The sequence below is a fragment of the Anticarsia gemmatalis genome, chromosome 12, assembly GCF_050436995.1.
Source record: "Anticarsia gemmatalis isolate Benzon Research Colony breed Stoneville strain chromosome 12, ilAntGemm2 primary, whole genome shotgun sequence".
In the NCBI taxonomy this organism is placed as follows: Eukaryota; Metazoa; Arthropoda; class Insecta; order Lepidoptera; family Erebidae; genus Anticarsia; species Anticarsia gemmatalis.
In genome coordinates, this window is record NC_134756.1 from 909087 (window position 1) to 936198 (window position 27112).

The following is a 27112-nucleotide window of genomic DNA, read 5'->3' on the forward strand; positions in this document are numbered from 1 at the left end:
ACACAAGGTACAGATTAGCTTTCAAATAGTTGTCAACTGAGATACGTGACCCGTCTGGGAGGACGACGGAAAATTTCCCATAGCTCTAGTATACTTGATGAACAACGGGGAAATTAATTTTAATATCCAAATTCACGCTCCTCCCTCATTACGGGAGGAGACCCTTGCCCAGCAGTGAGACATTAATGGGTTAAATCTATTTTATTTATTTATTTACCCACATTCACTTTCAGTAACAATTCCGGCGTCTCTTAAGAACTCACATTTATACTATTTCTCGGCGCAATAAGTTACTGTTTTTAATGCATTTTTTATCCAAAAAATTAAACCCATTTTTAACGCAAACACGTTGTACTCATATAAGGCATTTCATGTGCATTTTTTCTTAAACTAATATGTACCGTATGTTCATTAGCATAAAGGTGTTTTTTATCTGTTTACCTAACGTTGTCTTTCAGACGTGCAGTGTTAAATTAAATTGCGTGTAATTATGTAAAAATATATTATTTATCAAGAGCAAATATGAAAACATACGGCGGTAGACTTTGAGCGTTGCATTTTTATATGATTTTTATAGCCCTGATACATAAGCGTATTATTTAGGTATCTGTAATTTGACTGCTTCCGTGGCGCTTCCGCTACCATGGCGTCGGTAGGTCGTGGGTTTGAATTTCACATAGAACAATTTATTATTTGCGCGATTCACCAATAGTTGTTACGGGTCTGGTTGTACTTTGTGTCCGTTGTTTGTATGTTTGTAAAAGTCCACGCGACACAAGAGCAATTCATAAAAAAAATCGGTTGAATCTAGGCCGATGTGATCATTGTAAAATATTGCTGATTGCAAGGTCTCGCGTTTGAATCCATCGGCAAGCTAAAGTAGTTTTCTATTGTTTTTCCTATTAGAATAATCGCAATAGGAATCTAGTAAAGCTATACTACACTCAATAGGCATGGAATGTACTCATTATACAACTTTACATTGTAATAATCACTGCACGAACACAAGTGTGACCTTAGAAAGCAAACCCAACAAAAAATCTCCAAACAAACCAAATAGACTTATTCATAAACTCCCAAACACTGAGTCATCATGATAATCCAAAATTTCACAAACACAGCTGTTTGCCCCTCTCCCGTGTGTTTTCAGGCATTTTTATAAAGTACTGTATTTCTTGTACCGTAGTAGGCAGTGTTGGTCAGTCAGTCGTCAGTTCTTTCAGCATACAGTCATGGCTGACAGTATAACTTTCAAGGTCAATGGAGTGGAGCATACAGGTTAGTCTGTGTTTGTTTATATTTTGATACTAAGACGTGAACTGATAAGAACAGTAGATAATCTTGAACCCAAATACTGTCCCACTGTTGGGCAAGGAAAAAAAACGTGTCATTAGAAACAAAATTAGGTCTTCTGGGAACTCTTCCAATTAAATTATAGGATTAAGCTAAGGTCTTCTAAAAAAATCTTTTGCCTCGTCTTTTTATAAGCAGTTGGATTTTTCTATGGTTGTTAACGTTTCTTACATAATTATGTGTACATTTTGATTATCTGCATTGCCTTATCAGCACTGCATTGCAGTGATTATTTAAACAGTGTTTGTAGATGGAAGCCACTGTGACGGCAGCAGCAAAATAATCATTACTGCTTAAGATAAAATAACTTTTCCAAAATGGTCTTCTGCGATGCTAAATTAGTCTCTGGTCATACCGTATATTCTTCCATAATGATTTCAAAACAATATGTCATTTTCTTGTTCCATCAACAAGCTTCATAATTACGAATAATACCCACAATCTCTCTCAAATTACTTCAATCAGAAAACAATTGATAAAATTATAGTAAATCGAAATTACCTTGAGATTTTTCCTATATTAGCTCTCACATAGCGACAAATATATATTTCAAAGATCTTGGTATAATTGGATCCATTCATTCTGCCACAATATTATTTTTACCCGTACTAGTAATTTTTCATAATCCGAATGTCAAATTGATTGAATAGTTTAAAGGTTGGGTTAATGACTATGTTTAATGCTGATTTATTGACATTTGATATGAAGTACATTCTTATAATATGTTCTAATTGTACGGTCATCCTTATCCATGTCAATGGATGCTTAACTTTGTCGTCTTTTATTCGGCAAAGATAGTATATATTTACAGTAAATTTATTTCAAAGAATGAGATTGAGCATTACGTATCTCCTCCCAGTACACTTTTCAGAAGACCAATATATTATTAACGTCATTTGTCCAGTAGTTTTCGAGTGCTTGAACCAATCATGGATTGACCGAAACTCATCAGCTACGGTTTATTGGTTAACTTGATGGACAGGCGTCGCGAGTCATTGGGTGACCTATTTTTTGCGGTCCCCACATAATTCTGCGTGCATGTTGAAGGAAATAGGTTGTTGATGTAATGGAATAGTATTTATGTTATCATTTATGTTAATAGTATCTAAATTTGGTTAGGTCAATCAGGACTTAACACGAGATAAATAAATACATCTTACATTCCACATGGACGGTTCGAACCCGAGGCAATACACCAATATTTTTTAGAAGTTATGAGTGTATTAGAAATAATTATAACTTGCTGTAAGAAGGTCTGAAGGTAAAGAAAAACATCTTGATGAAACATTGCATGCCTAAAAAAGGTTTAGTACATTTATTGAGGGCATTAAGACTTATGCCCAGCAGTGGGACAGTCATATTTTGTTATTGTATCTGTGATAATTATAGACAGTAACATTTAAAATTTAGTTTTGTCTTAAAAATCTAAAGAATTTTCGTTTCAAAAATCATAATTCACGGCTGGCTAATTCAAAAAATTGTCTATTCATTTCGGTGAATGACCACTTATGTATCATGCACACAGATAATACTCATATTTAAAATTATGACGTAAATGTTATTTCAAATTCGGACAGTGCATAAAGTCTTAATTAGACTTTACTCCAAATCTGTGTTTGCGAACAATAATCTTTCATAAATATTTTTAGGCACCTAAAGTTACGTTAGTTGCGCTCACCGGTCGGTAAACGATTAGTGTGTTAAGCAACCTTTAGCGCGGACCTTACATGGATGGGTGACCACTTAATAGTATTTAGTTTAAGCCTCTCTAGGCTTTAGAGTGCACGTAGTCAGTCGCGTCAGTCAAAGCCATGTCATAAATAGAACGATTTTTACACAAATTTGACCATTAACTATACTATTTATTTTTCTTCTCAGTTGGTAGTGAAATCAACTCCGATGTGAGCCTGCTGGACTACATCCGTAACTACTTGGACCTCCGCGGAACTAAGTACATGTGCAGGGAGGGAGGATGCTGAGCTTGCATCGTTAATGCTTCCACCTCTTCAGGAACTGCGTCTAAGGCTGTTAACTCTGTAAGTTTTTTATAATAAACCATTTTTTATACAAGTATTTTAGCCTTCGTGGCGCAGTGGTTTAGGCCGCCACGCCCTTACCATTGTATCACGATCTCTCGATGCAATAGTAGCGTGATTCGATTGCCACATGGAACAACTATTTGTGAGATACACAATCATTGTTGCGGGTTTGGTTGAACTTTGTGTGCGTTGTTTGTAAAAGTCCCTGCGACACAAGAGAATTTCTTAGTATTTATCTTGGGTCGCAACGGCGTCCATTTTCAACAACTGTTTAGGACATTTTCAAGATATTTTCATAATATTCTCTGATCATGACACTGATTGATTCCAAACCGCAATAAAACAATCTAAGCATCTTTTAATCAAAGTTTATTCTTTTATTACAAATAAATAAAATATATCTACTAATAAAGTGTGAGGAAAGCAAACAGTACATAAATTACTTAAAAAAATTAACACTTTTGCAATTTTAATATGTTAGCAAACATGAAAAGATAACAGCCTTTAAAACTACATAATTAACACGTTTCAGCAACTGTTCAAATAATATTTTTACATTGTCATTTTCGTTTACAATAATTGTCACATTCGTTATTAAACCGTGGTTAATTTAATTTTACGGTACAATTAACATGCGTTTTATTACCATTAAATTGTATATCATTAGTTTGAGTTCGACTGCCTCCGTAGCGCAGTGGTTTAGGTCGTCATACCAATAACATTGCGTCGGGAGTTCATGGGTTCGATTCCCACACGGAGTAATTATTTGTGCAATCCACAAATAATTGTTTCGGGTCTGGTCGTGCTTTGTGTCCGTTGTTTGTATGTTTATAAAAGTCCCTGCGGCACAAGACCAATTCTTAATGAGGGAGTTGTCATTTAAATAAAACAAATATGGTTACTAAATATTTAACTTTTGAAGTAATAGTGCTTTTCTAATGAGGTAGTTTTGAAAAGCGTTTGCGCTTTTGTATCGATACTAACATTACAAATACGGAAATTTGTCTGTTTGTCTGTGACAGTTACACGTCTACACCATTAATTTCGATGAATGAGATGAATGATGTTGAAAATGAGATGATGAAAAAACCATATTCAAACCAAGGCTTCATCAATTGAATAGGGGATGGAACTATTTACATAGGTGGAAACGTACGGCAAATGAAATGTCTAAAATTTTCATAGCTTGTAGATAGGTATTAAAAATTATTCGGACATAACACAGTGCACACTTTTTAAGGGAACCATTATAAGTAGCCCTGATTATCTACGAAACTACGGAACGTAGACCTTTAATAATATTATGTATATTTTTAACAGTGCCTAGTATCAGTCGCGTCTTGTCAAGGATGGGACATCACGACCATCGAAGGCTTGGGCAGCAGGAAGAAAGGGTACCACACACTACAAAAGACGTTGGCTGAGAACCACGGAACTCAGTGTGGGTACTGCACTCCTGGATGGGTTATGGCCATGAATGGGTAAGTTACATAGGTACATGAACACAAAGCTATTTTCCTATAGACTGATACAAAAAAACGCAAGCTACACAGTGATCCCTACACAAAATTTTTTGGCTTTCTACACATTCGAGTATTATTAAGTGTGACCACCATTTTAAAGTTAGATCACAATTTTTACTGAAATTTAATTAACCCAATGATCAAATTAGGCTACTCTATATAAAATTAAAATTGAGCTGTTAAAACTTGTCTCCTAAACTTACGACTATGTACAAATATAAACATTTGGTAAAAAGAATAAGTTATTCTATAACTATCTTATTTTTCACAGTTTCATAGAAAACAAAAAAGACGCCACCATGTTGGACGTCGAACAGGCGTTTGGTAGCAACCTGTGTCGGTGCACTGGCTACAGACCACTAATGGATTGTTTCAAGAAATTTGCCACAGATGCTCCCAAAGAACACAGAATCATGGACATTGAAAACCTGGCTCTTTGCAATAAAGGATGTAGTAAAAATGGATGTGGAGACGAGGATGATTGGTGCGTTGTACGAAGTGATGAAGTCCACGAAGGGTCTATGAAGAGCATCATATTGAAAGATGGAAAGACTTGGTACAGACCTGCAACACTCACTCAGGTCTTTGAGATTCTGCAAGCTAAGAGTTCAGAGTCTGATTATATGCTGGTAGCTGGAAATACTGCGAAAGGTAAGATGAATGTTTACTTAAATACCGAAGTCACTGACCATGGTCAGTAGCCAGATTCTCTAGTACTATCGAGTATCTACAATTGGCTAGCTATCGAAAAATGTTGTATGAAAATCTTATCAGCGCCTCTAGCGGACGCCGTAGAAACTATTTAGGCACTATATTATATTTTAAATGTCAAATTCTCGATGGTTCCAAATGTAGAAAATCGCGTTACTGGTTAAAGGTGGGGAATACCCTTGTTGAAAAAGTGCGCTTACAAAAATTTATTTTACGAAAAAAATATGCGAAAAGAAAAAAAAAACGTTCGGCTCAAACTCGATCTGATAGTTACTTAAACAGTCATTAGCTAATTCTAACTGAACCTAATACTATTTAGGCAAAGAAAATTAGCAAGTGTTAAAACACATTCTTCTATTGCAGGTGGTTTCCCAATCGATGAGTACCCAAACCTCTTGATCGACATTAGCCACCTCGAAGAGTTGAAGCAATGTGACTTCGATCAGAACCTGGTCATCGGGGCTGGGAACACCCTGACACAGTTCTTGAGCATCCTGAAGGAACACTCTTCTCAGGAGTACTTCAAATACTTGGAAAAGTTGTATGAGCATGTGCTGCTGGTCGCTCATATTCCTGTTAGAAATGTAAGTGCTTTTATTTATACTAATACTATAAGTGCAATAGTTTGGATGTTTGATACTCAAATACGCCAACACTACTAAACGGATATTGATAAGGTACACATCTGGATTTGTTAAGGATATTTTTATCCCTGGAAACTTTTTCATTAGAACGAAATCGTAGGCAGATCTTAGTTTCTGTAATGAAAAGTGATATTTCTTAGTAAAGATTACACGCATGGCTAAATATCTCAAATAAATACATACTGAAGAAAAATATCCCAAAATCTTGATACATGTTCTAACCGCCTTCGTATAAAACCACTGAAGAACTGGGATAGAAGAAGGGACATATAGGATGATAGAAAAATGAGTATTAATAATGATTATAGCTTAGTTACTGTTATGTTCATTTTGATAAATCTTGTTACAGATCGGTACAATCGCTGGTAATCTGATGATCAAGCATGCGCACAATCATTTCCAATCAGATATTTTCCTAATTTTGGAGACAGTTGGCGCTCAAGTAACAATCAGTACGTATTTTAAATGTTTTTCTTATCATACACCGCTGTGTCCTAAAGCAATCCTATTTTTGGAGAGATTTTCTCTGACATGGCTCGTAAAAATGCACCCTTGGGCAATACGTTTAAAGTTTAATTTTTATTTTCCAGTGGACTGGCATGGCAACAAACAAACTTGCACAATGCAAGGCTTTTTGAAAGAAGACATGAAAGGAAGAGTTCTTTACAATATTTTACTTCCTCCTCTAACTGATTCGTATGAATTGATTACTTATAAGGTAAGAACAAATTGTAATAATTTTAATGATTTAAACCTACAGACACTTTAAGAAAAGAAGAAACAGCGTTTTAAAATCAGTACCATCACGCAGTAGAAAGTAACCTAATGATATCCCAGAGAAAGTAGCACAAGTTTGTAAAGTGACAAAAAAGACACACAACAATTATTTATCTCACAATAATACACGAACTCAATATTTTATACCAAAGCATAGCACATAGCACAAAGATGAATTTTTAAACTTCTTTACCTTGCAGCTCATGCCCCGCGCTCAAAGTGCCCACGCCATCGTCAACTGTGGTTTCCTCTACAAGCTGAACAAAACTACATACGTGGTCGAAGAAGCAAGGATCGTATACAGTGCCTTATCAGCTAACTTCCTAAGAGCAACAGCTACAGAAGCATACTTAGTTGGCAAGTCGCTGTTCACCAATGAGACATTGCAAGCTGCTTTGAAAGTCCTTGATGGGGAGCTGGTGGTGGAACCAGCTCCTCCTGAACCTTCAGTGGAGTATAGAAAGCATGTGGCGAAGGCTTTGTTCTTCAAGGTAAGAATCCTCAACTAGATTTAAAAATTCTAAAACCGGAAACTCGAAACCGGTCCAGTCAATTTAAGGTTTATGTCGAGCGAATAAATTAACACTATCACTTATATTACAAAACACGAGAGTTAAAAATCACAACATTTTCAAGAAATAAAATCATTTTGGAAGTAATTATAATTTGAGTCCGTTAATTTTGTAGTATTTTTCAACATTTATGATATTATTTTAATTGAACAAAAACTAGACTAGTCGTTCCTAATCGATATGATTTTTCTTTTTTTCTTTACCTTTAGCTGGTGAGATCTAAGAGTAAAAAAAGCAGTGGGAACTGCTGAGCAAGGGTCTCTTCCTAAACGAGTAAGAGGTTGAAATATACCGTCACTTAATTATATTTTTTCATGTTTCAGGGTCTTCTAACTCTGTGCCCATCATCAAACCGCGCCGCTCGCTTCGAGTCAGGCACGGTCAGACTGCACGAGTCCAGGGGTCTGTCTTCAGCTAAACAAACATACACAACTGACCCTAGTCTATATCCTGTGAACCAACCTATTACTAAGGCTGAAGCTCTGGTAAGTTACTTTCTGTTTTTTCATCATATTCTTGTTAAATAGATTTATATATGACTTTAAATGTTATAACCAAAAAATATAGATTTCTAGATGATTGATTTACGCTGCCGATTTTTTTGTTTCGCTAAAAAAATGGTTCTTTGCAATCCTGAAAAAAACTTTACACAACGAATATTCTCAATAGCTCCTCGATATCGAAAAAAAAATATCGTCACTAACCCAAGCCTGTACTGCAGCAATCTAAAAACGATTTTTTTTACCTTATTTCAGTACCAATGTGCAGGAGAAGCCTTGTACACAGACGACATACCAGCCATGAAGAATGAAGTGTACGCCGCCTTCGTGCTCTCTACCGTGGCTCTTGGTACCATTGTCAAGATTGATGCCAGCAAGGCTTTGGTAAGAATAACTTTTGTTAATTTTCAAAAATAGGGCAACAAAGTTTGGAAGAAATTGTTGTCGAGTCGTGTCCTTGGTAAAATGATGATGAAGATAAAATGTAGCATTGTGTATTTTTTCAGGCATTAGATGGTGTTATAGAATTCTACACGGCCAAAGACATTCCCGGCCTGAATTCTTTCACACCAGCAGACAGTATGTTGTACGGAGCAAATGAAGAAATCCTTTGCGACGGCAATGTGAAATTCTACCACCAACCTATTGGTATCATAGTAGCTGAAACGCAAGTCTTAGCTGACAGAGCTGCTAAACTAGTCACAGTGAAATACAGTAATGTTCGCACTCCGGTCGTTGACATTAAGAAAGCCAAAACGGACAGTGCAAGAAACAAACTATTCTATTCTATTGATGCTTCTAACGCTGGTTCAGATGTACACAAGATTATAACTGGAGACAATACTTTCTATGGACAATATCACTTTACTATGGAAACAATGGCGACTGTAGCGAAACCTACAGAGGAAGGTATAGAGGTACATTCAGCCACGCAATGGTTGGATGGTACTCATGTTATGATTTCCAGAGCTCTGGGTGTTGAACAGAATAAGTAAGTTGGTATAATTCTTACTAATATTATAAATGTGAAAGTGGGTTTACATTTTTTTCATATGACCTGCAAAACCGATTTGGATTAATTAACCAAATAATTATTTATGACCTCAAAAGGAACATACGCTGCCTTTGTGGCGTGGTCGATAGTGTATGTGACTGCCGCGCTAGGAGTCTCGGGTTTGAATCCTAGATCGGGATAGAAAGCCTTTTCTGTGATTTTCTGTTATAAATTTTTCAGAGATTGCCCGGAGTTAGGAAGTTTAGGTTGTAGACCTCTCTGCCTCGTAAAGCACGTCAAGCCTCTCGGTCTTATTTCTGATCTCTCTCTGATTGTGTGGTTGCCCGTCCCACCAGACTTTGAGAGCGAAGGTATAGCGAGTGTATCTGTGTTTTGTTCACACACTTGGACATTATAAACAAAATTCTGCACCGTTGGCCCGTTTCAATGAAATTGACCGCCGTAGCCGGCTAGGAGGACATTATTATTATCTACCAAATGTCTAACGTCAAAATCATACTAAAGATTCTACCAATAATTTAATAAATTTATTCTTGCTTAGAATCGACATGATACTCCGTCGTATTGGCGGTGGGTACGGTATGAAGATTTCCCGGAGCATTCAGTCTGCTATCGCCTGCAGTTTGGTCTGCTACAAACTGGACCGGCCGTGCCGTTTTATTCAACCACTCACCACTAACATGAAAGCTTTGGGCAAGAGAATGCCTTGTGTTAATGAGTATGAGGTATGTATAAACGAAATCATACGTATATTGTTTTCTTACTTAGATTATAGTGATTAACACGTTACGTCGAAGAAGTAATGTACTGACTGAACATCAATTTGACGTACGCTAGTTGTCAACTGAGATACGTGATACGCATGCTGGACATCATTTTGTTCTCACTTGATATTAATTAATGAATTAAGACAATGAACATATAAAAACTTAAAGCAGAAGTGAGGCAAATTATCATTTTTTTTGTGGCACAGTAGTTAAGATGGTCGCCACGCCGTAACCATTGTGTCGGGAGGTCGTGTGTTCAATTCCCGCATCAGACAATTATTAGTATGATGCACAAATAGTTGTTTCGGGGTCTGATTGTACTTTGTGTCCGTTGTTTGTATGTTTGTAAAAGGCCCCACGATTCAAGAGCAAATCGTAGTGCAGGAGTTGTGAGTGTCTTAAAAAAATGCATTTTTTCCAGGTCGCAGTAAACAATTCGGGAGTAATTCAATACATAAACCACACAATATATGAAGACAATGGTTACAAAATTAACGAGACTCTCACAGCTCTCGGAGTGGACGTGTTCTACAACTGCTATGACGTCAAGAAGTACAACTTTAAGGCCTATGACACCATCACCGATAATGCTAAGAATACTTGGTGCAGAGCGCCTGGTGAGTACACAAAAAAACTAGTAAATTTTTGAAAATAACATCTTTAGAAAAATACAAAATATATTTTGTATGACACTGACAGCACTCTCACACTCAGTGACTGAAGTGGACAGGAGCTTGGCTTAGTGACAACCGCTAGTTAAGTTAAGCTACGATTGCCGAGGTTGTGATGAGGGTGGGGTTATCATATTAAACATCACGAGTTCTCCGTGCTTCGGAAGACACGTTAAATTGTCTCGGCTGTCATTTTTCAAAGACAGTCGTTACCAGTAATAAGAAATTAGAAAATCTGACAACCAGTCTTACCGAGGGGTATAGTTTTACCCAGGTAACTGGGTTGTGGAGGATCGATAGGCAGCCGCTCCATGTAAAATACTAGTAAGCGAACTGCCGTCAGCAAGATCTTTCAGTCTTAATAAAATCTTTTCAAATGCCAATATTTTGTTATAAACTATTGTATTATTTTCTACAGGTACCGTAGAAGCAATTGCAGCCTGCGAATACGTAATGGAAAGAATTTCTTACGAACTATCCCTAGATCCAATTGCCGTACGTCTAGCTAACTTAGACAAAGAAAAGTATGGCGAAATGGCTGAAGTATATGAACAATTGAAAACCAACGCTGAATACGTGACTAGGAGAGCCGCGGTAGATTCCTTTAACACACAAAATAGGTGGAAAAAGCGTGGTCTGAGATTTGCTTTTGCAAGATGGGCTCCAGCCGGAGCGCAACGTTTCGACATAAACCTTTCAGTATACCATGGAGATGGTTCTATCATCATAACTCACTGTGGTGTAGAAATGGGACAAGGTATCAACACTAAAGCAGCTCAAGTGGCTGCATATCTATTGAAGGTGCCTGTCAGCAAGATACAGGTTAAATCCAACAGCACGACAATTACACCCAACAGTTTCATTTCTGGTGGAAGTCTTACCACTCAGAATGTTATTATTGGTTTGAGGAGATGTTGTGAGCAATTGCAAGCGAGACTGGATCCTATTAAAGCAACGTTGACTGACCCAACTTGGGAAGAATTAATTAAAGCAGCTTATAACAATGATGTTGATCTTCAAGCCCATGGTTTTGTTGGTACTCCTGATGTACAAGAATACAGTGTATATGGAATCGCTTTGAGTGAAGTAGAAATCGATGTGCTGACTGGTGAATTTGAAATATTGCGAGTAGATTTGGTGCAAGATGTTGGAATCAGTATCAGCCCTGAAATCGATATTGGACAAGTAAGTCTATTTTTAAAAATTTTTTGGTCCCGAAAATAATATTTCTTAAGGTTGAAGGAAATGCTCAAGCATAAAAGTAAAGTCAAGTGAGCCCTTATTGCAGCTAATCGACAGGCAGCTAGTATCTTTTACATTCAAACACGCCTTTTACCCATAGGGGTAGGAACAGGCGCTACTTTTCTACGATTCTTACATAGTGGTGTCTCTTTTTTTTTTTAAAGATAAGCATTTAAAATCACCCGCACACAAAATTCCTTTTAAAAAGACAATGGTTCAGTTTTAAAGTTCATCAGCATATTTCTATGCGTTTATTATAATTACGAAAGAAGAAGAGGCATATAATTTATTTACCTTGTTCTAGGTTGAAGGTGGTTTTATGATGCTTGTGGGATACTGGACTTGTGAGAAGCTGCAGTACGAAGATACCGGCAAGATCCTCACTGACCGCTCCTGGGACTACCATCTACCTGAAGCGAGAGATATCCCTCAGAACTTCAATGTTTGGTTGAGACAAAGTGCCAGTAACAACCTTATTCTTGGATCTAAGGGTACGCAACAATAATTTATTTTCAGATTTGATCTATTTACAATTATTATTTACTGTTATTACTGAGGTGCTCACCAAGTTTAGTTTTGTTCCGTGTGGGAATCGAACCCAAGACCTCCAGACTGAATGGTAGCAACGTTGTGACCTTAACCAGTCAACGAAGTGTTTTGTGTAGTCATGTCAAAGCTGTTCGGGTGGCTTGTACAACTGTAACTCTAGGTTGACCTCTGGCTAAACGATTGTTTTTTATTGAGTTTATTTTGGTATCGCTTTTTGAGTTACTATAATGATGATGATAATGAAACTAACATTATATATTTTTGGTTAAACAGCCGTTGGAGAGCCGTCAGCGTGTGCAGCTATTGGAGTGACATTCGCGTTGAGAGAAGCCATCGCCTTAGCTCGACAGGAATCTGGCATACCCACCACAACTTGGTTCAATATCGGTAAGGATTTTTTGTTTTATCTTAATTTTTGAAGGTTGACGACAGTGCTTGAACGAATGTAGTCTCCAATCTGAATCATTAAAATATATAAAACTCTTCCGTTACTGACTAACTGACTGATGGACAACGCACACCCAAACTCTTGGGTGTAGAAAGTTGAAATTTGGCATCAAAATTCCTTAGAAAGTGTAGAGGAGCACTAAGAGAGGATATCTGTAAATTCCAAAGCTGTGGGCGGAAAGCTTTATGGTATATGTGATGAGATTATTCTAGTATGAAATTATTATTAGTTGTTTGAAGTCTTCTTACTAGTCGTGTCGGCTGTCCGACCGACAGTGCCATAAGGGTGACGAAATAAACAGTGTTCCGGTACATTGTGCAATTGGACACTATAAACAAAATATGGTCACAGTTGGCTGGTTTCAATGAATTTGGTTCTCTATCATTACGGTAGGAGATCTATGCCCTCTAGCTAATTCTCACAGCTAATCCTTAAAAAAATGTCATAACTAATTCTTTTTCTCTTTTCCAGACGGTCCATTCTCCACTGAAGCTGTTTGCATGGCGACCAACACTAGCACCGACGACTTTAAATTCAGCTAAATATCATGATCATTACACGTCTAAATTTATGTTTACCATAATTCTTCTACTGATTATAAAATCGTTACTGATTTCGCTGTGAGCATGATAATAGCGTCGCCTAGCTGCCAAGCTTGCTTTGGTATTTGGCATTTGTCAATAATTATTATATATGTCAATCTTCTGCACGCTAGTGGTTACCCACTAGCGTGCAGAAGTTTGACATTCAAAATGTGCTGCTTAAATATTTTCTACGACGTCCGCTAGAGGCGCTGATCAGGTTTTGATACGCAATTTTTCGATAGCCAGCCGGTTTTCAATACTCAATAGGAGTAAAAAATCGAGCTATAGGTAGTTATTTCGTGATACAGCAATTAGATATTTTTATGGCATAGGCAATTTGACACGTGTGATCTCCCACTTGTTTCGCATTTTTGCCACATGCAGCGTTGCGTTCGGTTAGAAGCTCTCCGCCACCAACTTCTTACATAGCGAATAGTAATATAATATTATGTACAATATGTACTTGTATTATCGTAATGAAATCAGTAGAAAGAATAATTTGTTTTGGCTTAATGAATCTCTTTTGGGAACATAGTGGTAGAATGGTAGACTTGTATATAAAATGACTATAACTTTAGCCATTTATAATACGTGAATGTGGGAATGGGGGATGTGTGAATCATTTATTAATTTCGTAAATATTTTTCAGCATTTACTTTTTTCGAAATAGGCGTAGTTTCGAATTCGATTCAAGTTTGTGGCTTTTAATACTAAACACGGTTTAACCGTGAATTAAATAATACAATTCGGTATTTTTGGGAATAATATAGTAGATTTTTTTTTTCTTTTTAATAGGCTGTGACTTTACGGGCTGAGATTAGATAAATATTTTTTTTACGAACATTGACATATTAGAGTATCATTTTTGATTTAAAATAACATATCTTAGTTCCAAAATTGCAATTTATTTCCAACATAAAAGTTAAAACGTCTAGGTCAAATTACATTCGAATCAATTAACATTTTTTTTATTTGACATAGTTTAGAATAAGATGTATTAAAGGTACTAGTTGATTAATACAATTTGTCGTCAATAGTGTCAATGACCCTAAAATTCATGTTCTTTACTAATAAAAAAATAATGTGTTGTGTCATACATAGATAAAGGTATTATAAACGCATTAAAACATCCGTTTTAAGACCTTTTTATATAATGTAATATAAAGGTAATATATTTGAAATTGAAATGTAACCAGTTTTTCATTTTGTGGAAATTGTTTTTCAATGTTATAGGGGGCGAGCCTACGACATGGGAACAGACTGGGCACATTACTAAAATACGGGCTACTATGTTTTTTTTACTGTTTTTTCAGGGCTAATAATGCGTGTTAGTTAACTTAGGGTTAAAGTGGGACTACGAAAGATTCATGTAAATAGTTAATTTAGTATAATTTTATGAAGTTTGATGTTTTTTTATTGTTAGATATACAGTTTTTGTTTAAGCTTTTTATAGTTTTATTTGGTTATTGGTTTATTTTGTTATTTTACGGGATATATTTTTTGTCATCAAATGAATTGTTTGATAAATACATGACAGGTGATTGACCTTTATAGGCCAACACTTGTTTTGTGAGAAGTTCTTTGCCAATAGAATAATCGGTCTGAAACTGTGACTACATATGTTATTTAACAATGTTTCATAACATTTAGCCTTACGTTGCAGTGTTATATAACATTGTTTTATAACATGTTATGCTATGTATCCGCAATGTTATCTGTTTGGATCGATGTTTTGTCTACCACTCGTACCTCGTAATGTTTTATTTTCTAAGTAATTTTTTATTTGTTTTACTAACATTTTGTTATTTTTGCAGTTTTCTATTAACAATGTTGTGATGTTAAAGTTTGGATTGGTTTTATTTTGTTTTATAAAATAAATCTTTGGTACTGAATGTGGCTTTTTTATTTCAAAATGTGATTTTTTGTGTGGTCCAGTTATTCATTTTCTGCTTATATTCTTGTATGTTACAGACAAAGTGACAATTCATGAGTATGTATTTTCACTGAAATTTCAGTAGCTTCAAAAATATACCACCAGACAACTAATATTATATTACTTACTATTACCAAGAACACGATCTACCTAAAATACGTACAACCCGGTGTACAAAACCACTTTCCATAATTCACATATTTTTTATTCCGAATGGAATCGACTTCAGGACACCAAAAGCCTTAATTGAAGAGTATACTCCTCAACCTATTATCACCTAGTCCGAAATACACTTGCTAAAAAATATAAAACAACAACCTTATCACTGGACTATTTTATTCGAGTACTTAGAACTATAAAATGAGATAAGGTTTTGCATAAATAAGCAATATTACAATACTATAATAATTGTAGGTAGTTTTAGTACTAACATCTGAGTGTGTAGTCATGGATCGTGTTAAATTTAAAGTGAATGGAGTACTTTGTTCAGGTTTGCTAGATTTTTTATAATGTAAGCACTGTGTTAGGAAGAGACTCGGATACGAAACCTGAAATTCTGACGTTTCAGAAAAGGGGTGTACTTAATAGTTAAATAAAAAAGGAATTCCGTTTAGTGTAGCAGTTGGGTTGTAATATAAATAAATAAATAAATAAATAAATAAATATAAATAAATATTATTGGACAACTCACACACGGTCATTTGATTCCAAACTAAGCAGAGCTTGTACTATGGTAACCAAATAACTGATAAACATACTTATATACTTCTAAATATATACTTATATAGATAAATTGACAACCAGGCTCAGAACAAATAGTCGTGCTCATCACACAAAGATTTGTCCCGGGTAGGATTCGAACCCACCACACGCGGCGCTACGGTTGTTGCGGCGAGGTGACCGCTTAAACCATTGCGCCAAACGTGCAGTTATATATTGTACACACTCAATATGCGTGAATGTCACTGAATGTGTAACTAGTGTAGTAGTACTATCTATAAGTATAATTAAAACGTCTCATTTTGCAGTTTATGTTTGTCGTAACAGAGGAACGACTTTTGCAATACACTAGCATGATTCCAAAATCTAAACATTCCAACTGTAGAGTCGAATATCCCAACATTTTTTTTTTCTAACTAAGGTGTCTTTGAAGTAGCAGCTGGCTACAGAACCACTTAGAAAAAAAAAACAGTCAATAATAAATTTAACGTCAAACAAAAATGTACCTAACTCCCTTATCTATACAGTGGGTTGTGAAGTAGATTCCAGTGTGATGCTGGTGGACTACCTTCGTCACTACCTAGAACTTCGAGGTACGAAGAACATGTGCCGTGAAGGAGGCTGTGGGATCTGCACTGTGGTTGTCACGAAACCTGATGGAAGAACTTTGGCTGTTAACTCGGTAAGCGTCAGTCTTTTTCAAAATTTTCCTTCATGGATCTTCTGCTGTCCTTTTCTGAATAGGCAGTTTTGTATAGTATAGTCAACAATAGGGGGATTTGGAAGGAAGGGGGGAGGCATTTGCCCAGCAGTGGGACACTTTTAAGACTAAACGGCAAAAACATTTCATCAAAATTGGCATGAAGATCCATAATAAATTACTTTTCTTTTAATCAACCCGAAAATACGTAAAACTGCCGCGTTTCTTCTATCTTCTGCTTTTTGCTTCTTTTCTTGGGATACAAAGTAAAGTTAAAGTACTGCTGTAAATAAAAGGAAAGTGTTTACATATGTAATTAAATTTAATAGAAGGCAGTAGAAAGATAAGCAATACGTGTTTCTACTATTAAATTTTAATCATACGAGTATTTTACCATATTTTTTGCTGTTTAATTACCGAAATCGTGCTTTGTTTTTATTTGTTCACAATTAAAGAAAATACGATAACATCATCATCAGCCTGCTTCCATCTATGTTCGAGTCGGCTTCCAGTCTCACCGGCTGTAGCTGAAAACAGTATTTTACATGAGCAACTGCTTATCGAGCCTTTACATTCATTCATATGCTCATAATTTAAAATTTGTCTAATACAATTGACAATAGTACTTCCATCCGTGTTTTTTTCATCACATTAATATTAAAAATTCTAAGCAATAAATCTACATAATTTTCCATTGACGTCACACACATAAAATAAGCAATACAGTATATAACTTATGGCTAATAAAACCGTTTTCAGTGTCTCATATCAGTGACGTCATGTCACGAGTGGGATATTACAACTATCGAAGGTCTTGGCAACAGGCTGAAAGGATACCACGTGATACAGAAGACGCTAGCAGACAACGATGGAACGCAGTGCGGATTCTGTTCTCCTGGATGGGTTATGGCTATGCATGGGTAAGGCGAAATTCTTTTTACACATAAACACATTAGACAGAACGTGTTTTTTTGCTGATTTATGTGGTAGATAAGATCAATTATGATCTTTGCCTAAGGTCTTCTCTCAGAACGGGAGAGGGCAGGTAATAGCTTTACCCGTAGAGACTGCATCTGATCATGAATTGTTCGAAGAAATCTGAGGTTTCTAACATTATAGCATGTAAAATTCCAAGGTACGATTTCGAAAATTCAGGTACTGCTTTAGGACCTGAATCATCAATTTCGTTTGACACTTATAATATCGTGATTCAAAGTTTTCATAATTTCACTGTAGATTTTTCATAATATTCGTATGAAAATTATATTTATTAATATTACCTGAAAAGATAAACAATCACAGGAATTCGGATATACAGCCTCAATCACATTTCCATAGCCCACGGCTACGACGCCGGTTCACCGGTCACACAATGAAGGAATATGAACGTCAATACATTACGCAAATTGGATGCACTACAAGATTGAATATGCGTTTTGCAGGTTTCATATTGTGGTTAAATAATTTTGTACAAAATTATTTTCTCCCGGTATCTGAAGTAAACGTATATTTTAAATATTATGAAGGTTTATAATGCATTAAGATACCTTAACCGATAAATACTGCTACCCAGTGCTTATTTTAAAACTAGTGAAAGAGGTTGTCAACTCCTAAAACACTATCCAATGGTTTAATGACACGCCATTAAGCGGGCCATTAATGTACTTCGTAGTGAATATTTTTTTATAATACGCCTCTTGCCTAATCACGCCCGTTCTGCTCGCAAATGAATATTTTTTCATAAAATCATGTCAGTTAAATTAGAAAAATCTGATAGCACATCTACCATATTCGGAAATCAAACACGAGATATCGTGAACAGAAGCCGCTTATATAATAAGTCAGACTACAAAAGCAATTAAACAAAATTATTTTAATGAGTCCACTTTTATTGCAGTCTTCGAAAAGGTAGAAAAGACTTAACCATGTTGGAGATAGAGCAATCGTTCGGAGGTAATCTATGCCGATGTACCGGCTACAGACCGATATTGAAAGCGTTTAAGAAATTCGCTTCAAACGCTCCAGTTTCTGAAAAAGTCTTCGACATAGAAGATTTGAACATCTGTGATAAGAAAAGCTGTGAAAACTGCACTTGTGAACATCATGATGAATGGCATATTGTAACTGATGAAGAAGTTGAGGAACCAAATATTATCAAAATAGATTTGAAAGATAACAAAGTGTGGTACAAAGTTTATACGCTGAATGATATTTTTAAAGTTTTGAAGAAAGGTCTTGATTCTTATATGCTCGTTGCTGGGAATACGGCAAAAGGTTAGTGAATTAGAATTGGTTGTTGTAGTAATATCATCCGATTAACAAACTTCATTTTCTTAAATTTTTTTGTTTCCACGGTTATTTATAAAAGAAACAAAATTCATTATTTTCCGAATAACTGCTCAGTCTTATTTTAGGGTACTGTAAGTATTTACTCTTACTGATATTTTATCTTACTGCTGAGCTAGATTTCTCCCCTAGACTTCCAGACCCGTCTATCTTTATTTTTCAGGCGATATATCCAGGAACGCACCCAGATGGCACGAGACTAATATTTATAATTTATTTTCAGGCGCCTATCCTATAGAAGAATATCCTAGATGTATGATTGACATCACTTCTGTAAAAGAACTCAAAAATAACGGACTAGATCAAAACCTAATCGTTGGAGCTGGTTGGTCACTGTCCGACTTTTTGATCATACTTCAGGAACGATCTAAATTAGATGGTTTTAGTTACTTGACAAAATTGTACGAACATATTCTGAAGGTCGCTCATATACAAGTTAGAAATGTAAGTTATATTAAATTAAATAAAGATAATATTGTGCTAAATATTTAAAATTTTAAACAACTAGAACTTTGAGTTAACAGTGGACTGCAAATGAAGTCTCTTTATCTAGGCTAGCAATATTCGATAACTGCAAGGTAATTTTAGTTACTGTTGCATTGAAAGGACCAGCTAAACACATGTATACTGGAAGAGTCTACTGAAATTTTAAATTGTTGAAAATCTTTTGAATCTGATATGTTTCAGATTGGAACAATTGGTGGTAATCTGATGATAAAACATGCACACAACGAATTTCCATCAGACATTTTTCTTCTTTTAGAAACAGTTGGAGCCCAACTTACTATAGGTACAAGTTACTTAATTACATTCCTACTTGTTTGTAGGATTGTTTCTAAATTGTGTTTTTCAATATGTTACAGTTGATTCAAGATTGCAGAAGCAAATGGTGACAATGCAACAGTTTTTGCAATTGAATATGAAAGGGAAAGTAATTTTAAATGTTTTGTTGATGCCTCTGAGTGATGAATATCGTTTGGTTACGTACAAAGTAAGTGTTTTTGTCTTATTATGATTATCGATTGTTTGGGATTATATTTTGCACACCTTACAGACGACCGCTAAATATTATTAAAAGTATTTATCAAATATCTGCTTTGTATACAAAGTTTGCGTCTGGTGGTAAAAAACCAATAGAACATGAGTTACCTGATGTCTTGATGGCTTATGCAGCTGACCGTAGAAAATACAAAATTAATAAACATTTAATAATAAAGCAATTACATTTTTACCAATTTCGCAGATAATGCCAAAAGCTCAAAACGCTCACGCAATAGTCAATGCTGGATTTCTTTACCAAATCAAAAAAGATGCTGTTATATCGTGTAGGATTGTATACGGTGGTCTATCAGCTAATTTTAGTAGAGCATACAACACTGAAACTTATTTGAGGGGCAAATGTATTTTTACAAATAAAGTACTGCAAGGAGCTATCAAGGTTTTGGATAAGGAATTGGTGGTTGAGAAGAATTTGCAGCAAATGTCGGTGGAGTACAGGCGATACGTATCAAAGGCTTTGTTTTATAAGGTACCTAGTAATATTATTTTGGTTTGCGCAGCTGTCGGTGACCTGTATGAAAGGGCAACTTTAGTTTGGAAAGATCCAAAATTATTAATTTGTCGGTTTAAAATGACCCTGAATTTTATGCAAAATATTAATTTACAATATTTTTTTCAGATAATAAGATTACATTCATTTATTTTCTTTCGTCTCAATTTCGACTCATCTGAAAAGTTTTTGTAAAAACTGTATATCGAAAATGATAATATGCTATAAACAAATAAATAGAAATCTTTGGCTTTGGCTTAAATATGGCTTATACACACTATCTTTTTTATTTCAGGGTTTATTGTACCTCAGTCCACCTGTTAAACGACAAGCACCTTACTCTTCAGGAGCTATCGGACTACATGATACTCGTCCTTTATCAAAAGGTTCCCAAAAATATAGCACGGATCGTAGACTGTGGCCTCTGAATCAACCAGTACAAAAAGTTGATGGTTTGGTAAGAAATTGTTTATTCTGTTGTTATTCTAGTTAATTAGGTTTCTGGTGTAATACATGTATAAACTACGAGGTTTAATTTGTAAATGTATTTGGAAATGAAAAAATCTCAGTTACTACACAACTTTGGTGATGTCGGCCGATTTAGATAAAAGGTTTGTTTTTATTGATTTACCTAAGGGGAAGATGTAATTGCAAGAAAAGACCTTTTGCTGGAAACCAGAAATGTGATTAGAAATAACAATTTTGTTTTTTAATAATTTTGCTCTATCACCAGATCCAATGTGCGGGAGAAACCGTATACACGGATGATATACCAGCATATCCAAGAGAAGTGTTTGCTGCATTCGCTTTGTCTACAGTAGCTGTTGGAGAAATCGTCAAAATTGATCCTACGCGTGCTTTGGTAAGTAAAATTTAAACGATATGTAATTTCATAAAACCGTTATTCGAACGATTCAAAATATTATTTACCCAATCGCCTATATTTCTATATTTTGAGCTGTATAGGAAAGTCTTATATTTGATTTGCTTTCATATTTTCAAAATGCCCATAAGCATAGCCTGCAAATCATAACCATTTGACCTCGAGCATTACTTGCAATACCTGCTTACCTGTATTCTCTCCAGGTAGTATGAAATTAAGTAAAATTGTTTGTAATATCAACAGAACGAACCCGGAGTAGTAGCATTCTACTCAGCAACAGACATACCAGGCTTAAATTCCTTCACTCCAGCCGACGCATTCATTTACTCATCAAACGAAGAAGTACTCGCAGAAGGAACCGTCAAATATTTCAACCAACCTATAGGTATTGTAGTAGCCGAATCACACTACATAGCAAATAAGGCTTCGAAATTAGTAGACGTCACTTATGCCAATGAAAGAAAACCGGTACTAGATATAAAAGAAGCTAAGAAAGACCCGAAGCGTGTTGTACGAAGTTTAGTAGTCGATGCTATAGAAAAAGGAGAAGATGTTAAAAAAGTGTTTGGAGGTAATAATACTGTGTATGGACAATATCACTTTCCTATGGAAACGTTGGTGTGTGTTGCGAAACCTACGGAAGAGGGTATTTCGTTGTATAGTGCTACTCAGTGGATTAATGGCATGCAGATGATGATTTCTAGGGCTTTAAATATGGAGGCTGGCAGGTAACGATTGTTTTATTTACTTGGTATATGAAAGCAAAAATTTAATCACAATAGTAATTGGCCGTTTTTATTTTTTTTTGTATTATAAGTATCTAATAAATCGAGCTAATAGTCAAGTATATAATAATCCCCGAACAGACAAAATGTAATCATTTTTTTTTGCTATAATTAAAATAACCATTACTTTTCAATTCAATAGTTGTCGTACATCTAAAGTCAGGTGCTTGTAGCTGACTATCAAATTCATTCAGAATACTATTTTTACATGTATTTAAATATTTTTCTAGAATTGACATTCACGTTCGACGCCTCGGAGGTGCTTTTGGTATCAAAATGTCCCGAAGCATTCAATCAGCAGTTGCATGTAGTCTTGTGGTCCAAAAACTAAATCGTCCGTGCCGTTTTATACAACCGCTGACTAACAACTTAAGAGTTCTTGGGAAAAGGCTGCCATGTTCAAATGATTATGAGGTAATTTTTAACTCCACCGTTATCTTTGTAACTGCAAGGGAACTTATGAGACAAGTTATTTCTTGAATACTATGATTATACTGCAAAAATAACTTAAAGAAATAAATGCCAATATTACGGTTTTTCATATAGGACAATTGATACCCATGACGATACTCAAAGAAAATAAAATTAGATGCAAACAATATTTTGAGAACGTGTAGTTTGCCAATTTGCACTCTATCAAATGGCTCATGTCTCACGAATACAAATATCAAACTACCATTAATATTGTAAGCTGAAATTAAATTTTCTTATTTTAAATACAGTCATGTATTAAAATTTATAAATTTCAGGTCGGAGTTGACAGTTCTGGAACTATACAATACATGGACTATACCATCTTTGAAGACAACGGATACAAGCTGAATGAACTCTTAATATTAGTTGTTGATACGGTGTACAGCAACTGTTATGATGTCACGAGGTGGAATTATAAGTCTTTCAATGTTTTCACAGACACTGCTAAAAATACTTTGGTTAGAGCACCAGGTAATTGTTAATTTGTACATAGTTTTAACAACAATTTCCTGTACTTAATCCTAAATATTAAGTAATTTGAGATCATTATGTTAGAGTACGACAACTAGACAATAGAAAAAAAACATTTTATTCAATTAGAACTGTCACGTCCAATTAAATGTATTTCTGAAAGAAAATAAAAAAATATTACACCTGTCGTTTTAGGTACACTAGAAGCAGTATCAATGTCAGAAAACATCATGGAACGAATTGCTTACGAAATGAACTTAGACCCAGTCAGCGTACGACTTGCAAACCTAGACAACAAAAACCACGGTGCCATCATAGGCATGATTGAGAAACTACGTAAAACTGCTGACTATACAACTAGGAAACTTGAAGTCGATGAATTCAATGCAAAAAACCGTTGGAAGAAACGCGGTCTTAGATTCTCTATAGCAAGATTCTCACCAACTGGATACCAAAGATTAGACGTTAACATTTCTGTTTTCTACGTAGACGGTAGCATAGTTATAACACATGCTGGAGTCGAAATGGGACAAGGACTTAATACTAAAGCTATACAAATATGTGCTTACCTTCTTAATGTATCGGTTGAAAAGATACAAATAAAAGAAAACAATTCAGTTACTACACCTAACAGTACGGCGTCAGCTGGGAGTATTACTACACAAAATATAACAATAGCTTTACGAAGATGTTGCGAGGAACTTTTAGAAAGACTAAAACCTATAAGAGAGGAGATGGATAATCCTAGTTGGGAAGACCTGGTTTATGCAGCGTATAATGCTGATGTTGATTTGCAAGTGCATGGTTTTGTGGGAGAGAAGGATTTGCTTCTTTATAATGTGTACGGTGTAGCGCTGGGTGAAGTGGAAGTTGATATACTGACGGGAGAATATGAAGTGTTAAGAGTGGATATTTTGCAAGATGTTGGACGAAGTATTAGTCCTAGAATTGATATTGGTCAGGTAAGACATTGTTATTACATAAGTTTATCATAGATAAAATTGTTGTTTATTGCTACCATATACACTTAATATTCTTTAGATATTGTCGATCTTATCACTGTATTCATGAGCTAACTGCCTAAGACACTGACTAACTGAACCCAGTTATGCTGCTAGCTTTTGCGATGAACAGTCAAGTATACAAATCTATGTGTAATATTATCATTCAATAATCACATTTTTTGTGTCGGTCCTCTATGACAAGATGTATGGATGAAAATGAAGCAAGGAAAATTCGTAAGAATCGTACCAAGTGTCGTTCTCTGGCCTCTACCAACTCCTGAGTGGCAGGCCTAAAAAGCATAATTTTATGAATTTTTAGATTTTTTTTTTAAGTTTTGTAATCACTCATGTTTGTTTCCTAGGTGGAAGGTGCATTTGTAATGGCGTTAGGCTACTGGACTTGTGAGAACATTGTATACAAGGAAACAGGTGAACTTGTGACAGACCGTACTTGGGACTATTACATACCTCAGGCTCGAGATATTCCACAAGACATGAGAGTCTACTTCGAAGAGAATACGTTTAGGAATGAAATTATACTAAATGCGAAAGGTTAGAAACGTTTCTATCTATTACCTCTTTTTCTTCTTCTTAGCGTATCGATGGCAAAAAAATTATAGTATACTTATTATTAAAGCTTAAAATAGTGTGTGACACTTTCTGTCTTGCTATACACTGCCAGCCCAGTATTCAGCTACGTGTACGGCGTATTCTGTACAGCTCATAAGGTCCTGGTATGAGCAAGAGTCAGGGCACTCTGGGCATGTCAACATGTGGGCCATGTCCTCTGTGGCATCTACAAAAAATATTTTATTTTTTTCTATTATCTCTTGACAGCCTCCGTGGCGCATAAGTTAAAGTCGCCACGCCGCGCCGGTACCATTGCATCGGGAGATCGTAGGGTCGATTCCCACACGGAACAATTATTTGTGCGATCCACAAATAGTTGTTTCGGGTCTGGTTGTCTTTGTGTACATTGTTTGTATGTAGTGCGATGTCTTTTAAAAAAAAAATAAAAGAAATCTATCTGTAGAACCAACTACCAACTTATACAGGCCGTTTTAAGTGTAGACGTAGCAAGCAACATTTAGCTCACTTTTGTAGGTTGCGTAACCAACCTAAATAATAAAAACTTACCCATACCTACTGAAAACATATCAGAGCACCGTTGCTAAAAGTTTAAAATAATGTTAGTGATTTAATCTCAACTATCTTACGCATGCTGTAGAGAGCATGCGTAAGATAGATATTATAACTGATTTTGGATATTATAACTGATTTAATCTCAATCAACACACTTTCTATTGCTACTTACGGCAATTATTCTTGTACGAAATGTAAGAACAAGCCAACATTTTCGGAATATTATTTGATTACGTTACAAGCAGTGTATATTACTATATTTTGATAATCGGAAGTTTCGTTACATTTTTGATGTTTAATACCTATATATGAATTATAGTAGGCACCAAGATAATCTTCCAGATAGTATTTTTATATCCTATCATAACATAATCAACTAAAAGTTAATTGCAATTTTAAATCACGTTTGAATGATTTTTATGGGCTTTTATCAAGCAGGCTGATTGCTTTGCTTTATTACTTTAATGCACGATTAATGTTCTGTTGTTAAAAAATATGACGGCGAAAGTAGTATTCACTTAATGCATTTTAAAATTACGTGTAATTTATTGCCATAATTAAGTAATAATTCACATCAACAATAAGCTCAGCCCGCTTGCTTAAGACAGAATCGAAATCGAATTCGATTGAATCAGATTCGAGGGAATGTCAAAATGAATGATTGTAGCTCGTACAGCAGTAGGTACCTCGATTCTCTATCACTATCGACTACCGACAACCGGCTAGCTATCGACATTTTGACATTTAGAATGTACTGCCAAAATATTTCCTACGACACCCGTCAGAGGCGCTGATCAGATTTTCATACAACATTTCTCGATGACAGATCGGTTGTCGGTGGTTGATAGTAGTAGAGAATCGAGCTACACAGTGTTTGGAATTTAAAAATACGATTTTTAATAATCTGATTTAACTGAATTCAAATTCTTCCCGTGGGAAGAGGTAATCCTTTTCGAACGAAGCAATCAATTTAATTTTCGTTCTGATTTATCCTCACACAGTTAAATGTGTAAGCAAGGCTGTTGAAAAATGATAAATTTTGGCAAAATGAGTATTGTTCTTCAACAGGCATCGGAGAACCTCCAACATCGTTGGCAGTAGTCGTGACATTCGCTATAAGAGAAGCTATCACTTCAGCGAGACGAGATGCCGGTATAAGTACCACGGAATGGTTTTCAATAGGTAATATTACAACCATTTATGTGTGAAATAAAGAATATTAAAGTTATTTAATAAATGCTTAAAAAGTGTAAAGGTAATAATATGGGAGGCACACTTTCTGAATAAAAAATAACCATCAGACCACCACTAGGTTAAGTCGTTACCAACGCAGAAAAGAAATGATTGCTTCCTCTTTTTTGAAGTCAGCTAAAATTGGACCTTACTGTAAAAAGTAAGACTAATGTCTCGAAACTATTATTAGTAGCTAGAATATTATTTGCTAACGTAGGACGATACAGGGTAGGAAGGTATAAGCAGGAAGTTTGTAGTCGAAAAGGGCAGGACTATTCACCATCACTAAGCTACATCAATTCTTTTCAGATGGGCCCTGGAATGTAGAACAAGTATGCATGGCGGCCAAAACTAGTACAGAAGAATTCAAGTTTAGTTAATAAAGATCGATTTTATGTCCATCAATGTTTATAATTTATTGCAGGCAATTTTATCATAGTTCGTTGTGTATTGGAAAAAATGTTTTAATACTAATA

The 27112-nt window shown here is 35.4% G+C and overlaps 3 protein-coding genes across 3 annotated transcripts; all 3 read left to right on the forward strand.

Moving 5' to 3' along the window:
* The first annotated feature begins 1189 nt into the window (after nt 1–1189).
* LOC142977362 (uncharacterized) lies at nt 1190–6288 on the forward strand. The gene is made up of 5 exons (XM_076121240.1): nt 1190–1278; nt 3232–3389; nt 4713–4873; nt 5187–5566; nt 5990–6288. Exons 3-5 carry the CDS (start codon nt 4860–4862, stop codon nt 6286–6288), a joined length of 693 nt encoding a protein of 230 aa, XP_075977355.1. The 5' UTR covers nt 1190–1278; nt 3232–3389; nt 4713–4859.
* On the forward strand, nt 6099–15287 carry LOC142977055 (uncharacterized). Its single transcript, XM_076120742.1, has 13 exons — nt 6099–6210; nt 6620–6722; nt 6861–6988; nt 7248–7538; nt 7943–8104; nt 8375–8503; nt 8626–9110; nt 9676–9859; nt 10323–10518; nt 10991–11757; nt 12119–12305; nt 12637–12750; nt 13283–15287. Exons 2-13 carry the CDS (start codon nt 6644–6646, stop codon nt 13351–13353), a joined length of 2793 nt encoding a protein of 930 aa, XP_075976857.1. The 5' UTR covers nt 6099–6210; nt 6620–6643; the 3' UTR covers nt 13354–15287.
* Nucleotides 15288–15751: 464 nt separating this feature from the next.
* LOC142977054 (uncharacterized) lies at nt 15752–27109 on the forward strand. The gene is made up of 17 exons (XM_076120741.1): nt 15752–15818; nt 16576–16730; nt 17508–17668; nt 18646–19022; nt 19318–19538; nt 19782–19884; nt 19958–20085; nt 20338–20622; nt 20939–21100; nt 21377–21505; nt 21770–22254; nt 22542–22725; nt 23061–23256; nt 23452–24218; nt 24623–24812; nt 26472–26585; nt 26946–27109. Exons 1-17 carry the CDS (start codon nt 15776–15778, stop codon nt 27014–27016), a joined length of 3771 nt encoding a protein of 1256 aa, XP_075976856.1. The 5' UTR covers nt 15752–15775; the 3' UTR covers nt 27017–27109.
* Nucleotides 27110–27112: the final 3 nt, after the last annotated feature.